The sequence below is a fragment of the Trichosurus vulpecula genome, chromosome 5 (assembly GCF_011100635.1).
Source record: "Trichosurus vulpecula isolate mTriVul1 chromosome 5, mTriVul1.pri, whole genome shotgun sequence".
NCBI classification, from domain to species: domain Eukaryota; kingdom Metazoa; phylum Chordata; class Mammalia; order Diprotodontia; family Phalangeridae; genus Trichosurus; species Trichosurus vulpecula.
Genome location: NC_050577.1, coordinates 254022435 through 254039153, shown reverse-complemented (window position 1 = coordinate 254039153; position 16719 = coordinate 254022435). Strand labels below are relative to the sequence as shown.

At 40.1% G+C, this 16719-nt stretch overlaps 1 protein-coding gene and 1 pseudogene across 2 annotated transcripts in view; one reads left to right on the top strand and one right to left on the bottom strand.

Annotated features, from left to right (window-relative positions):
* Positions 1–16719, top strand: part of IRAK3 (interleukin 1 receptor associated kinase 3) — a 121893-nt gene that overhangs the window by 85428 nt on the left and 19746 nt on the right. For both annotated transcript variants that reach the window (XM_036759277.1, XM_036759276.1), the window contains exons 7-8: positions 7184–7298; positions 10844–10962. In XM_036759277.1, the coding sequence (XP_036615172.1) occupies positions 7184–7298; positions 10844–10962 (234 nt within the window). The remainder of the gene's footprint in view (positions 1–7183; positions 7299–10843; positions 10963–16719) is intronic.
* LOC118850083 lies at positions 91–924 on the bottom strand (annotated as a pseudogene).

Genomic DNA, 16719 nt, shown 5'->3' with positions numbered 1-16719 from the left:
AGAGTTGGAGGTAGGGGTGGGGTGGGGAGAGGGTAAGCAAGGACCCAGAGAAGAAGGCAGGCTTCAGGTTAAAGATCAGCCCAAAGTTTAAAGGTCAGCTTCAGGCAGGCTGGCCTCCAGCGAAGTCAGAGTCAGTGGAAGGAGCAGCGACAGGGTGGGGCTGAGGGGAAAGGGGTTTCTACATCTCATTCAGGTCAAGCAGAGTCTGGTCCAGCATCCTTTGTGTGCAGAGGTGCCCCTCTTTGGTGCATTTCAGTTTATCTTCCAAGTCATCAATTGTCTTTTCCAGCTTGGCTACCGATCTCTCAGCAAACTCGGCACGGGTCTCTGCCTCCTTGAGTTTATCGGTAAGAATCTTTATCTCCTCCTCATATTTGTCTTCTTTCTGAGAATACTTTTCTTCAGCAGCATTCAGACACTTCAGGTTCTGGTCCATCAGTCTGATCTGCTCATCCATCTCCCGGCAACGGGACTCAGCCAGCTCGGCCCGCTCCTCCGTGCGCTCCAAGTCCCCCTCAATGATCACCAACTTGCGGGCCACCTCCTCGTACTTCCTGTCTGCTTCCTCTGCAATGTGTTTGGCCTCTTTCAGCTGGATTTCTTGCAGCTCCATCTTCTCTTCAAGGCCCGATTTTCAATGACCTTCATACCTCTCTCACTCTCATCAGCTGCCTTCTCTGCCTCCTCTAGCTTCTGCAGAGCTGTTGCCAGGCACTCCTGAACACGGTCCAGCTCCTCCTCTACCAGCTGGATCTGACGGTTCAAGGAAGCCACCTCAGCCTCAGCTGTTCCCGGGCCTGCTTCTCCCCCTCCACCTCCCGCTGGAGACGCTTGGCCCTCTCCTCGGCGTCATCGGCCTGCTGCTGCAGAACCTGAATCTTGCGCTTCACCGCCTCGATGGTGGTGATACCAGCCATGGTGCCCGCCCCGTTCTGGCTCCCACGCCGGCTGCTGCCTCCTCCGCTCGGTGCCGCTGCCGCTTCTCCCATAGCATCAATTTTAAGGATAAAATTTTTAATTCTCTTTTTAAAATGTGCTATCCCATCATATTTTTTTCTCCACTCAATACCGTTTTATTTTTTCCAATTACATGTAAAGGTAGTTTTCAGCATTCACTTTTATGAGATTTTGAGTTTCAAATTTTTTTCACCTTCCCTCCCCTCCTCCCCACCTAGATGGCAAGCAATCTTGTATAGGCTATACATGTACAATCATATTAGACATATTTCCACATTAGTTATGTCGTGAAAGAAGAATCAGGACAAAAGAAAAAAACCATGAGAGAAAAAGAGAGAAAAAAAATAGTCTGCTTCAATCTGCATTCAGACTCCATAGTTCTTTCTCTGGATGTGGATAGCATTTCCCATCATGAGCCTTCTGGACTTGTCTTAGATCACTGCATTGCTGAAAGAGCTAAGTCTATCAAAGTTGGCCATTGCGCAGTGTTGCTGTTACTGTGTGCATTGTTCTCCTGGTTCTGCTCACTTCACTCAACATCAGTTCATATAAGTCTTTCCAGGTTTTTCTGAAATCCTCCTGTTCATCATTTCTTATAGCACAATAGTGTTCCATTACATTCATATACCACAACTTGTTCAGCCGTTCCCCAATTGATGGGCATCTTTTCAATTTCCAATTTCTTGCCACCGCAAAAAGAGAGCTGCTATAAATGCTTTTGTACACATGGGTGCCTTTCACTTTTTTATGATCTTTTTGGGAAACAAATCTAGTAGTGGTATTGCTGGATCAAAGTATTCCATCATATTTCAGTTCCTTCCTCCTGCTCCCTTTCTCTGTTGTCTACGTAAATCCTACTTGTCTTTCAATATCTAGCTGAAATTCTAGTTCATTTATTCCTTTATTTGTAGCAGGGTTTTAGGGTTAACCTTCACATAAAGCTTAGGTGCTTACTTGCTACTTCTCACTTCTCCTTAATTCTGGAAGCACGGTTCCGCCATTCAGTTCTCTCATTATGGGAGCCACTTTTTTTTTTTAAAGAATTCTCTTTACAAGATAAGATCCAAAACAGTTTCCTTAGGAAAGAAGTTTTCTTTAACCTCCTTATCTTTGTACCTCAATCAGTCTCACTTCAGTCTTGACAGTTAAATGCCACTCTCTCAAGATTGTATTCCTTCTTTGAGTAATTAAATTGTAAAATCAGATCTTTCCACTTAAGGGAAAAACAATTAGCAAATTAATTATTTTGAACTTCTTTATAGTTCATCTGTTACTGTAATCACTTGTTTCTAAATATGATAGTATGTCTTCAATAAAGCTTTTCATAGCTAGGAATGAATAAATGAAAAAATACTTAAGTTTCACAAGGGCATGTGTATATGAGTTTCAGCTGCACTGTCTGGTAATGACTTCTGTGAGGAAGACCTAGCTAATTTACCTAAACTAAGAAATGATTATCCTTCATGGTAAAAGACACTTTTTCCTTTCCTTGATTTGCATTATTAGTTTCTGAATTACAAGGTCTAGAATATGTGTGTATATAGACATACACATATTCAGATAGGTACTTTCATAGCTATAGCAATCTTTACATATATTAATATATGCTCACATGTATGAGGCAACATGGCACAGTGGAAAAAGCACTCAATGTGGAGTCTAACATAATGGATTCAAATCCTGGTTGTGCCACTTAGTATCTATGCGACCTTGAATAAATTTTTTTTGTTGATGTCATATTGTATTTTTATTTATTTTGTTGAATATTTCCCAATTACATTTTAATCTGGATCTGGGCAGCACTCAGGGCTATATCTTTCTCTACTCTGGAAGATCATACGGATGTTATCACCAAGAGGTGGGAGTAATGACCTAACCACTTCACCCATGGAAGTTAGGTCAAATTTTCCTTAATATATTGTATTAAATTTTTCCCCACTTACATGTGAAAACGAATTTTAACATTTTTTAAGAAAAAGTTTTGAGTTCCAAATTCTATCCCCTTCTCCCCTCCCGCTTCCTAGGATGGTAAGCAATCAGATATGACTTTGAATAAATTACTTTACCTTTCTAGGCTAGGCCTGTTTCCTCATCTGCAAAATGAAGGGATTAGACCATTTTGTTTTAAAATACAATATGGTCCCATCCACTCCTAAACTTAAAATTATAGTAACAGATCGTTGTCATTCCAAATGGGTCATGTAGGTCAATCAGTTATTAATGGGCAAGTATTTATTAAGTGCCTACTGTTTGCTAGGCACTGGGCTACCCAGAACAAATAAAAGCATCTCTTCCCTTAAGGAGCCTACGTTCTATCAAGGGACAAAATATTTACAAAAATATATACAGTGTAATTACAAAATAAATATGAGGTAATTTAGTAGTGGGGGAAGATTAGGAAAAGCTTGATGCAGAAGGTGGTGCTCGTGCTTAGTCTTTTAGGATACATGGTATTCTAAGAGGTGGAAATAAGACATGAGAGACAGCTATGGCTAAGACACAGAAGTGAGATGGAGTGACGTTTGTTGGCCAGCAAGAAGGCCAGATTGGCTGAACCATGGGTACAAAAAAGGAAGCAGTATATAATTAGGTGGAAAAAGTTCATTGGTTGTAAAGGTCTTTAAATGCCAAACTCGATTTCCTATCTAGAAATAAGAGGGATATGAGAGATACCTCTCTGCTCTTTTTGCAGAGGCGAGAGACTGGTATGGAAAATTTCCCATTTTCTTAAATGTTTTTGATGTATTTGTTAGTTTTGCTGACCTCATATTTTTTCCTCATTTTTATTCTTTATTATAAGATATGGCTCCCTTATAGTAGGAGAAGCTAGGAGGGTTATATTAGAAAATACAGGTGATATAACAACAAAAGCAGGTAGTGTTGGGCAGTGGATAGAGCACCGGGCTTAGGATCAGGGAGACTCATCTTCATGAGTTGAAATCTGCCCTAACAGCATTCACTAGTTGTGTGATTCTGGGCAAGCCACTTCACCCTGAGTTCCTCGTCTATAAAATGAGCTGGAAAAGAAAATGGCAAACCATTCCAGTATCTTTGCCAAGAAAACCTCAGAATGGCATCACAGAGACTCAGACATGACTGGACAATAATAACAAAAGATGTGTAAAATTTTTTTTAAAGATAGAAATGCTGCCCTACTATACTTTGGTGTAATGGACAGAGCTATACCTGACTTGGTAAATATCTAGCTAGTATTAGTTTCTTTGGGGGGAGGGGGGAAGGCAGGGCAATTAGGGTAAAGTGACTTGCCCAAGGTCACACAGCTAGTAAGTGTGTCAAGTGTCTGAGGCCAGATTTGAATTCAGGTCCTCCTGACTCTAAGGCTGGTGCTCTACTCACTGCACCACCTAGCTGTCCCCTATTTTCACCTTTATATACAGGATTCTAGTATACAGACCTAGGAGAGACCTTCACCGTTATCAATAGTCCAGCTCCCTAATTTTACAGATAAAGCCCAGAAAGGGTATGACTTGCTTCAGGCCTCTGCCCCCAGTAGTAGAACACGAACTTCAATATACATCAGAATACAGGACTCTTTCCACTACACCCCACCCTATTGCCTCTCCAGAGACAGGTACTTAATATTTATTCCATATCTTCCTTTTTCATATCTTTTTCTGAAAGTCTCACAGGAACCTGGATCATTATGTTTCTGAGTAGGCACAAGGACAAGATGCCGCAAATATAATCGACACCAGATAGCAACATTAACTGTGTGTTTTACATTGATAGAAACCTTTTTTTTTTTTGCATCAAACTTTACTAGTCATGTGCATATTCTCTTATATTTTCAATATCTCTCCAATTTGATAAGTCTTTTCAATATGGAGTTCTAGACCATTCAAATTAAATTAAGAGGGGAAATATGCTGATTTAAACTGCATTATTTTTGAATTATGTCATATATAAAGAGAATTCATAATATAGTTACAATGTATCCCAAACTACTGAGAGAGAGAGATGTATAATCTGCTCATCGATTCATAAAAAGTTCTCTAGAGAGAATCATAAGCCTGAAGAAACCATAATTTCTTAAATTCTCTTTTACATTAGATTATCTTATTTACTTGAAAAAATGTCTTTTGTCATAATCATCAGAAATCTCCTAACTGAATCTATAACATTTGATGGAAAATTGTGCAGTCTGTAGTTTTTAAAAGTAGTTTGCTCAGTAAATGTGTACTGTTTTCACACAGCATATCTGAATGTAACACCACATTCTGTTGGCGATGTAATAAATGCTGTATTAAGAAACAATGCTGGGTCATTCCCCAATAGATAAGTGATCAATGTATGTGGTCAAATAGCTCTCAAAAAAATTGAAAACTCTTAACAATTTCATGAAAGAATGCTTCAGATCAGATAAGAGAAAAACAGAGCAAACCAACTTTGAGGTTTTATAGCACATTCTGAAAATTGACAAAGATGAAAAAAAGTGGAAATAGTCCACGTTGGAGGGGTTGTGGAAGATGGGAACACTAATACATTGTTGGTGGAACTGTGAATCAGTCCAACCATTCTGGGAAGCAATTTGGATTTATGCAAAGAAAAGTGATTAAAATTTACATACGCATGGCTAAGTGAATTGTGGACCACGAGTATAATGAAATTTTATAGTGCTGTAAGAAATGATATATGTAATTTGTACACAGAATAATGGGAAGATGTCTAAACTGATACAAAGCGAGGTAAGCATAACCAGGAAAACAATATACTCAATGACTAAAACAATATATACAGATATAAAAGAACAAAAACTCAAGGCAGTGAAATTATAATGACTAACTTTGGCCTCAAAAAGAGATAGAAGAAGAGCTCTCTCTATTCTCTTAGCAGAGATGGGAGACTATATATAGGTTTAGAACACTGAACATAATAGCAAACTTTTAAGATGTGTTAGTTTTGCTAAACTGAGCTTTTCCCCCCTCTTTTAAAAAATTCTTTGTTATAAGGGACGCTTCTCCAGGAAGGAAGAAGAATACATTGGGAAATATGTGATATAAAAAATCAGTAAAATTTTATTTAAAAATAAAAGACCACAGGATTTAGAGTTAGAGGACCTAGGTTTTAAATCCACTTCTACCGTTTGCTTCCTGTGTAAACCTTGGTGCCTCAGTTTCTTCATCTGTAAAATAAGAGGGTTGTACTAATTCAATACTATCCCATGGCTCGAAATATTTGATCCTAGTACATCCCTCCCAATCTCCTCCATCAGATTATCCCTCCAATTGTTCTCCTCTGTTGTAATCTTCAATTTCTTCTTATCTACTGACTGATTCCTTCTCCACTACTTACAAACACATCTAGTCTCACCTATCCTTAAAAAACTTATTAGATCCTGCCATCCTTGATTGTCATCTTCAGTCTCTTCTTCCTTTCTTAGCGAACCTCATTGAGAAAGCCATCGACATTCAGTGCCTCCTCACCATCCCTCTTATTCTCTTCTGTACAAAGTTCTTCCTCATGACAACCCAGTATCATAATTAGTTCACATACTGTTATTTGTGTTTTACAAACAAAGAAACTGAGTGCCATAATGTTCAAATGACTTTTCCAAGGTCACATGGCAAATAAGTGACAGAATCTTCTGACTCCTAGACCAGTGCCTCTTCTACTACCCCATCTGCTGGTTGTTAATTCCTTTTTAGTCTTCTGGGAAATGTGATGAATTATAGTTGCATACCATTATACGTTGTTGTTTGGTTGTGCAATCATGTCCGACTCTATGTGACACCATGGACATTGTCCATTGGGGTTTTCTTGGCAGAGATACTGGAGTGGTTTGCCATTTCCTTCTCCAGCTCATTTTACAGATAAGGAAACTGAGGCAAACAGGGTTAAGTGATTTGCTCAGGGTCATACAACTAGGAAGTGTCTGAGGCTGGATTTGAACTCAGGAAGCAGAGTCTTTCTGAGTCCAGGCCTGGCACTCTATCTACTACCCTACCTGGCTGCCCCAGCCAGCATGACTGGAAACTGAAGCCCAGAGATTGAACTCATCACAGAATTAGTATCAAGCCAGGATTTTAATGCTGGTCCTCTGGTTCTAAATCCTGCATTCTCTCTAGTGCTATGAAGCCACCTTCCCATTTATTTCTTGCTTTAAAATTGCCTTTTCCCTTGAGATTAAAGTGGTATTTATTTTTCAAAAATCATGTTTCATGTGGATTGAATAAATTCTGTGGTTTACTTCTCTTTTTCTCTCAAGGGTTCAACATCCAAACATCCTGGAACTGGTTGCGTATTTTATGGAGAATGAGAGGTTCTGCCTTGTTTATCCATACATGAGCAATGGATCGCTTTGTGACAGGCTGCAGTGTGTAGTAAGTCTTTTTCATTATTCTGCCCAATTCTCTGACCTACAGGATTTCAAGAAGCTGTTGTCATCCCTCTGAGACAAGCAAGAAGCCCTCTCTAGAGAGGACTCCAGAGAATTTATTTCTTTCTGCATAGAAGCAGAACAGTTCTCCAGACATTTATTAAGACATTTATTAAGTGACTGCTACGTACCAGGCACTCTGTTAAGCACAGTGGATACAAGAAAGGCAAAAAACATAGTTTCCCGACCTCAAGGAGCTCACGTTCTCATGGGTGAGATAACTGTATATATAAGAATATGGGGCAAGTAACTACATATAAATAAGAAACATGGGTCAGACCTAAATGTCAGTCACTTAATCAATAAGCATTTATTAAGTACCTACTATGTGCCAGGCACTGTGCTAAGTGCTGAGGATATAAGGAAAGGTAAAAGACAGTCCCTGCCCTCAAGGAGCTCCCAGTGTAATGGGAGAGACAATGTGCAAATAACTATGGACAGACAAGATATATAAGATATATAAAGACATATATATATGTATACACACACTATGTATATATTATATATGATATATATAAGATATATATATATGAAGATATATAGACAAGATAATTGGAAATAATCAATAGAGGAAGGACACTAGCATTAAGAGAAATCAAGAGAGGCTTGTTTCTTGGAAAAGGTAAAATTTTAGCTGGGACTTGAAGGAATCCAAGGAAATCAAGAGACATAGATGAATATAGAGAGAATTCTAAGACAGAATTGTCAAAAAAAAGTTCAGTTTTGTCCTTGTTATTTAATTATTCCAAACCCCAAATTATTGGTATAAATTATAGAGATAAGGACTAGATTTGTGACTTCATGGGTCTAGGAGACTCCCAGGTACAGAAACTCTCTCTACCAATGCAGGTCGGTAGCTTCTCTACATTTCACCTTAGTGAGTTGCCTAGAGCCCTGAAAGGCTAAATTATTTGTCCAGAGTAGCACATTCAGTATGTGTCAGAGACAGGATTTGAACTCAGGTCATCTTAGCTTTGAGACCAGATCTCTATCCACTCTGCCATGCTTCCCCTTAACACAGATAATTTTGTTGGTGCTATCATCAGTGTCATTGTCATCGCTGTGGGTTGTGTCCAAGTCTTCATGACCCTGTGGACCACAGCACACCAGACCTATCCGTGGGATTTTCCCGGAAAAGATACTGGGGAGGCTTTCTACTTCCTTCTCCAGTGGATCACCTTTTGTCAGAACTCTCCACTATGACCTGTCCATCTTGAGCAGCACTGTATGGCATAGCTTATAGTTTCACACAAGTCTCTTTGCCACAACAAGGTGGTGATCCAAGAAGGGAGATACTTTTTATTCAGTTCAAAAACATTTACCAGCCACCTACTATGTGCATGGCAGCATGTCTGTATTGTAGAGAAGCAATTATAGAACAAATGCTGATTTCCTGTAAGAGGAAGGGTTTTTTTTTTTTAACCAGATCTTTCCTAGACTCGTGGAATGATAATTCTGATGGGAAAAAAAAATACATGGCTCTATACTAGACAATGTAGCAGTGATAGAGAGAAATAAAACACAGTCCCTGACTTCAAGGAACTTACCATCTAGAAGGGGTGATATGACAAGACTTTCTTCAATATCTCATGGATTTTGAGTAACACATCTATATCACATGCTGTCCCTGGACAGACAGTTTTTCAAAGCTGTTGTGGCTCTCTCCATGATAAGCCTCTCTGCGATCAGACTCATCCAGAAACAATAAATATGCTATCTGTTGCCAGACCCATGTTCCTACCCTTCCCAGAGAGCTTCTTCCTTCCTGGCATAGCTTTTGAGAGAGCAAGGTCATCTCCATGCCGTAATGATGCAGTGGCCTAGTACTCGGTCACTCAGCTAGCATTTATTAAGCACCTACTATGTGCCAGGCACCATACTAAGCACTAGGGATACGAAGAATGGCAAAAAGCAATCCCTGTTCTTGGGGTTTCCTTTTTCTGGCTCACTTTATAGATGAAGAAACTGAGGCAAACAGGGTTAAGTGACTTGCCCAGGGTCACACAGATAGTAAATGTTTGAGGCCAGATTTGAACTCAGATCTTCATGACTCCAGGCATAGCGCTCTACCTACTGCACCACCCAGCTGCCCAAAGAACACTGAGTCCATGTTACGTGTAACATGAGAGTAGATTGAAGAAACTAAGGATGTTGGAGAAGAAACAGCTCAGGGAGCATACATGATAGCTATCTTCGTGTAGTTGAAAGGCTGTCACATAGAAGAGGGATTTGGCTTTTTTGATCTGGAACGATTAGGCAGAACAAGGAGTACTGGGTGGATTTTGTGAAGAGGTGAAATTAGATCTGATATCAGGAAAAACTTCCTAATAATTAGAGATGTTAAAAAGTGGGCCACCAGGTGGTACCATAGTGCATAGAGTGCCAAACCTAGAATCTGGAAGACTCATCTTCCAGAGTTCAAATGTGGCCTCAGACACTTACTAGCTGTGTGACCCTGGGCAAGTCACAACCCCGTTTGCCCCAATTTCCCCATCTGTAAAATGAGCTGGAAAAGGAAATGCATCTTTGCTAGGAAAACCCCAAATGGGGTCACAAAGAGTTGGACATAACTGAAAAACAACCGAACAACAAAAAAATAGAATGGGCTGCCTTAAGTTCATTCAGCCAGCATTTACTAGGTGATTTAATATAAGGGTAGTTTCTCACCCATTGGAAGTCCTTAAGCAGAGGCTGGATGACTATTTGACAGCTATATTAGGGTTCCTTTTAGATATGGCCATTGAAATCCCTACTAACACTAAGTTCTAATGCTGTGATATGGTAAAGACAAATAGAGTCAATTTTCAAATGTATACATGAGTTTGGCACAGATAATTCAAAAGTTAGATATATGTATGCACACGTGTGTATACATATATGTGTATATATGTATATATATATGTATATATTCGGCAGCAAGATTTATCTCACTAGGTTTTATGTAAGCCGTTATTAAAAACCATTTGACGTTTCTTGAACAAACCATGATTTGGCTGGCATAAGGCCCTTGAACATCATGGGTGAGAAATAAAGGATTTTAATACATACATGAGTATAGGAAACACTGATAATTGAGATTGGATTGTAAAGTTGTTTTTTTTTTCTCCCAATTTGCTCCCATTATGATAGTCTCATTTTAATGCCTAATATACTAGAGGAACCAGTAGGTGGCGCAGCGGAGAAAGCACTGGGTGTGGAATCAGGAAGACTCATCTTCATGAGTTCAAATCCAGCCTCAGACACTTACCAACTGGGTGACCCAAGTCACTTCACCCTGTTTGCCTCAGTTTACTTATCTGTAAAATGAGCTCCAGAAGGAAATGGCAAAACCACTCGAGTATCTTTGCCAAGAAGACCCCAAATGGAGTCACGAGGAGTTGGACAAGACTGAAACAAATGATAACAATAAAAACCCAACAACAATAAATATTATTAGATGTTGCCCTTAGTTCTGAACTTCAACCAAACTAACTACAGTTCTCTTTTTAGGATAATACTTCTCCACTTTCTTGGCAACTTCGACTCAGTATATTGATAGGAGTGGCCAGAGCCATTCAGTATTTGCACAGCGCTGAACCATGCTCTGTCATCTGTGGCAACATAACAAGGTAAATTTCATAAACATCCTTGGTCAATCCCTTATGGTGTACAGAGATGCCCCCTCACTTTCATTATCAGAGGTAAGTAGATGATCTGAGCTGCTGAATGAGAGGAACATGGATGGACTGCGGTCTGCGTCGCTGGAGGGAGTTCCTATACCAGTGAGATCCCTGGTCCATCAAATTATCAAAGACGCCTTCTTGCCATAGATAACAAAAGCAAAAAGAGTCTAGCATGACTTGAGACGGTTTGGTATAGTGAAAGCGTATTTGATCAAGAGTCAGGAGACCCGGGTTCAGTTTTATATTCTTCTACTTACCTTTGCAACCACAAGCAACTTCACTTCTGAGCCTCAGTTTTCACATCTATTGAATGAGAGCCTTGGACTAGTTGACCCTCAAAGGTCCTTTCTAGCTTTTAACCCATGAGCTAATCAAAATCTGCTCCAATCTTTTATTCTGCGCCTTTTCCAAGTTAAAATGTTTCTCTCAGATTTTGCTGTTCAGTGGTTTCAGTCGTGTCTGATTCCTTGTGACCCCATTTCATGTTTTGTTGGCAAAGACAGTGGAGTGATTTGCTATTTTCTTCTCCAGGTCATTTTTCAGATGAGGAACTGAAGGAAACAGGGTTATAGTGACTTGCCAAGGGTTCTATAGCTAGTATATGTCTGAGGCTAGATTTGGACTCAGAAAGATGAGTCTTCCTGACTCCAGGCTCTGTCTCTATCCACTGTGCCACCTACCTGCCCCTATATAGTTAATATTTATATAGAGTATTTTTGACGTCTTCAGAGGTACTAAATCTCATGATGTTACCTAAGGAGAATTTTCATTGGCTTTATTTTAGTATTAGTATGCTAACCTTTTTGTATTTATTCTGCTACATATGAATTACCTTCCCTGGGGTACTCCCAAATTCACCTACATTCCAAGGTTTGGTCCCCAGAGGACAGCCACTGCCTCAGCTTCTCAGGTTAATCTTATGTGGCTATCTTGCTACTACTGTAGTTACTATACATCATGAGCCCCTACTGATGTTCTCTGCATTAACAATCAGCCAGGTGATGCAATTTGCTCTTAGCAAAGATGTTTACTAAGATGGCATGGTAAATAATAGTAAAAAGTAGTGATAATAACTATAAAAGTTTCTTCCCACAAACCTAGGGTAGACACTCCCACAAATCCACACAGTGTCTATGGGAAGAGTGGGCTCAAACTTCCAGTATGGTGGTAGCCAGGCAAACATTTCGGATACTTGCGTGGCAAAGACAACTTACAATCTTTGGTACTTTCCTGCCTGGAAGTCCTTTCCATAGAATCCTTGTGCAGTAATCTTTGGATGTAGCATCTTTGCTGGGTATGTTACTCAGCTGGATTCCCAAAGTTTGCTTCTTTCCAAAGTTTGACTCCTGGTTGCCAGGGACTCTCTTTTGAGCCCGTAGCCAGCTCTCTTTTTCTTTTTCTTCTTCCTAATTTTGCTGCCAGGGATCTAGCCCCTTAAAGCTGCTATTTCCCTCAAATAACTTTGTTTCTGCATTGGCGTATATCAGGAAGGTGTGTGTCTGCTCCCTTGCCAGGTATAGCTCCACTATGCTTTGTCTGTCCTCTCTATAAATGATATATTTTCAAACCGTTGGATGAGGTGTCTCCTACTGGCTGAGTAGCCTTATTTCAAATCCACGTGGCCAATGGGAGGGAGGGGAGAGGAGAGAAACACCTCTATCTCCCTTTGCTACCCTCTGATATAAGTGTAAAGGTCTCCTCCACAGCTGTGCTAACTCTCTAACTATCCAAAGTTTAGCTATTTAAAGCCCTCCAAAGCCACATCCAATTTTTATTTGTCTAAGGAGGTCGCTTCCTTTAATTCCATCAGAGAAAAAGGGTTCACATTTCATAAAGACATTCCCCAGATGTAGCAGAAAATTTATAGTTGTTTAACACCTTGTCACCACTGTAAAACCTCATCAATAATGACTGAATTCTGTGGTGGGGGTAGGACAGGTATATTTCTTACCTCCCTAAAACTCTTCTCCCAGTTAAACATTTTCTGTCCCTAGAAAATCCACAATGTTGCTTTTTGGCAAGGCTCGTGTTTACAGAAAATCCAGAAATTAACATTCTTCCATGAGAATTCAGACCTACTATAGCTAGTGGGCCTAGATATCGCATTCACTTTCCAAAGTCATGATTACACAGTTTTAACAATCTGACATCATTTTAAAAGTGCTTTGTTAGTTGGACCTGATAGCAGTCCTATGAAATAAATTAGTATTCATTTCTCCCCTTTTTTGCTGAGGATTAAGGAAAGGTTAAGCGATTAACCCCAGGGCATCACAGCAAGACAGAAGCAAAGCTGGAATTAAAATTCATAGCCCCTGTGTCTGCAGTCTCTTGCTGATCTTACTGAGCATGCTGCTTTGAGAATTTTCATATTAAGCTGTACAAACCTCACAGCATCCCTGGCAACTCATTTAGTGAGATATCAAAAGGGGAGACAGAAAGTCCTCCTCCTCTCTTCTCTTGCAATGTGCATTCAGGTAGATGGTTGACTTGCTATAGTAAGTCTGTACCAAGTGAGTGAATACTATCCTGATAGTGGATCTTTTATCAGACCCACAGTTGGTAACTGTGCCTTTGATGAACAGTTGGGAGGAATGCAGGAAAGGGTGGCTGCTTCTTTCGGCTAATCTCCCCAAGGACTTGTGAAAGTCTTTTGATGTATTTTTGACATAAGGACTGGAGCTTTTGTTTGCTCTTGCTAGTGATTTAAAAAAAAAAAAAAGACACCAGAATCCTGCATAGTTCTGGAAGGCATCCACATGGTATCTGGTCACATGGTGGCAGTGGTAAGCCTTTAATTTTCTGGGTTTTTTTTATTCTAAACTTAACAAACACCAAATAAAATGGAAATTTTCATGTACATAGTAGAACAGGAAAAAGAAATTACATTAAACTTCAGATCCATGTTATTTGCAACTTACTTTTCTTTTTAAATTATAATAAATTCAACATGTAACTTTCAAAGGAAAGAAGGGAGAGAACAAACATTTCTTAAGTACTTATTAGGTGCCAGGCACTGTGCCTTATAAGCACTTTACAAATATTATCTCATTTGATCCTCACGATTGCCTTGGAAGGCAGACAGAGCTGATATGACTTGACCAAGGTCACAGGTTAAAAAATATCTGAAGCACAATTTGAACTCAAGTCTTCCTGGATCTAGGCCAAGTACACCTGTGACACCTAGCTGCCTCAACCTTTAAAGCTGTCCTGTGCATTTTTTTTTTGAGGCAAACACATTTAAGTGACTTGCCCTGGCAGGGTCACACAGCTACTAAGTGTATGAGACTGAATTGGAACTCGGGTCTTCCTGACTTTGAGACCTGTGCTCTATCTACTGTGCCACCTAGCTGTCCCTTGTCCTATGCATTTGTGATTATTTTTTACTTTTCTTCTGTTTTCTCCTGTGTATAAAAAAAAAAAGATGCTTCAATGACCCTCTTTTTCCTTTCTTTATCTTTTTTTTCCTTTTTTATTATTCTCCCCTAATCTCCTTTACATCTACCTACAATTAGAAAAAAAAAGAAAAAGAAAAGCCTTGTAATACATATACATCTTCAGTAAAAACAAATTTTTACAATAGGCACTTCTCAAAAAAAAATACAGTTTCCTTCCCCCCAAGTACTTTGCACATGTTTTAATAACCCAGCTAGCAGCTTCTGTGGGGGCATAAGATCCCCCCCACAGCCAGCACCCAGGGGGCTGCTGGGATGCCAGGAAAGCACAGGTTCTTTTTATCTGCTTAAACAAGGAAAGCATGGTGAAGGGGTTGACCAGCTTACTCTAATCCAGCATTCAGTTAGCATACAGACAACATTCATTTAGTTCAGGGGAAAAACGCCAGCATTCAGTTAGCATTCAGTTAGTTCAGGGGAGCAAAGAGACAAGCATCAAGAGACAGACCAAATACAATTTCATTCGCTTACTTCAGGGGAAAAAAACCAGCACCCTGAGGTTCAGAACTTTCATTTAGTTCGGGGGGAAAAGAATCAGCACCTCGAACCTCAAAACCAAAATACAAACAAATTACAAATATCAACAGACAGACCCAATACAATTCAGAGTTACCAACATCTAGGCTTGGCCTGAGAGCAAGGGCTGGCCCAGAGTCACGCTCCCCACCGCTGCCACGCCAACCGGAAAAGGAAAGAGAGCTCTTCAAGCTGTCTTCTCCCCTCTTATAGAGTTTTTGACATCATCAAGCACCACCTGAATGACCAGGGCCGATTGGTTCTTGAGTTGGCCTCCCCGCTAGTGTAGACTAGGTTAACACCCAATAGGGCGTGGCTCTGGAGTCAACACCTCCCCTCAGCCAGCCCCATGACTCATCACGCAGGAAGTTCTCTTCTTCCTGGCATGGTTTCTGGGCTTCCTGCCCCGGAAGAGAAGCCCCCAGCGCCAAGCAAGGCTCAATGAGGTAAGCTGAGTCACTCAAAGAAAACAAAGGTCACTCTGGTTACAGCACAATACAGTTGAACAAATCTACCTGTGTGTGATTGTGACTTAATAGTGCAAATTATTTCCTTTTTGTAGTTTATCTATTGTTAACAGAAAGAAAGATGCTTTACCTTTGATAAATTAGTATGAATATCATCAGCTGTATATAATCTGATTTTTGTTGACTTTTACTGTTTGTCATTTAAATTGTGTATCTTTATATTGTATATCTCTTACCTCTGCTTTCTTCTCTCTGAAATTATTCTTCTTCTCATGTTTCCCTAAATTTTTCGTGTTTGTTATTCTTCATGATACGATTATAGAACCCCCTCTGAGGCTCCCTCCTCAACTCGGCACTCACAGGTCCAAGGTTGGGCTAGGGCCTATATGACTACTGCCCCTACAGTGGAAGTACTCTTGAGTCCACACTCCTAAAACTGTCATTCACCAGCTCTTGTTGATGTCCTTAAAAGGGGATTGCCTTTTTCCTTGTGTCTCTACCAGGGGACAGTGGGGGAAGATGATTCTCTCTTCCACCCTTCCTACTGTGGGCCTTGGGTTCTTGCAAGTAAGTACCCCAAGGGAAAAGGCAAAGAACAATCCTCTCTCACCTGTGAGCCCTCCTTCCATAGTTGGTTCCCTGTACTGTTGCCAAGGGATCAAACCACACAAAAGTCTTATGTTTTAACTGTTTATCTCAGGAGGGCACATTCTGCTCTTCTTAAAGGCTTCCAGTAGCGTGGTCTATCTTTGCTCAGTCCATAGTTGGTGGTTCTCTAATTCCATCAAAGAGAACTTCTTCACATGTTGTAAATGGGGTAACAAATTTTTGCATTCCATCAAACATATTAATACCTTGTCTCTGTTAACTTGCCCTTTCTGTGATTTCATGAACTGGTCTAGGGAAAAAAAATCAATTGATCCCAATGTCCCAATTCAGGGCTGTCCAACCTTGGGTTTTTATTGAAACAATAGACAATATATTTTGATTTGACATTTTAGTGAGAGCTCTGAGGTAGTTCGGCTTCTTTATGTAAATTTCTATGCTTGTAGGCGGGGCTGCATAAATCACACTGTAGGCTGCATTTTGGACAGGCCTGTCCTAACTAATTCCCCTCCTCTTGCAATATTCTATTTTATTTATTTTGACATAGTTTATTTATCTCTCCCCCATTTGGGGGGTGTTGGTGGTGGTGGCGTTCAGTCATTTTCAGTTGTGTCTGACTCTTCGTCACCCCATTTGGGGTTTTCTTGACAAAGATACTGGAG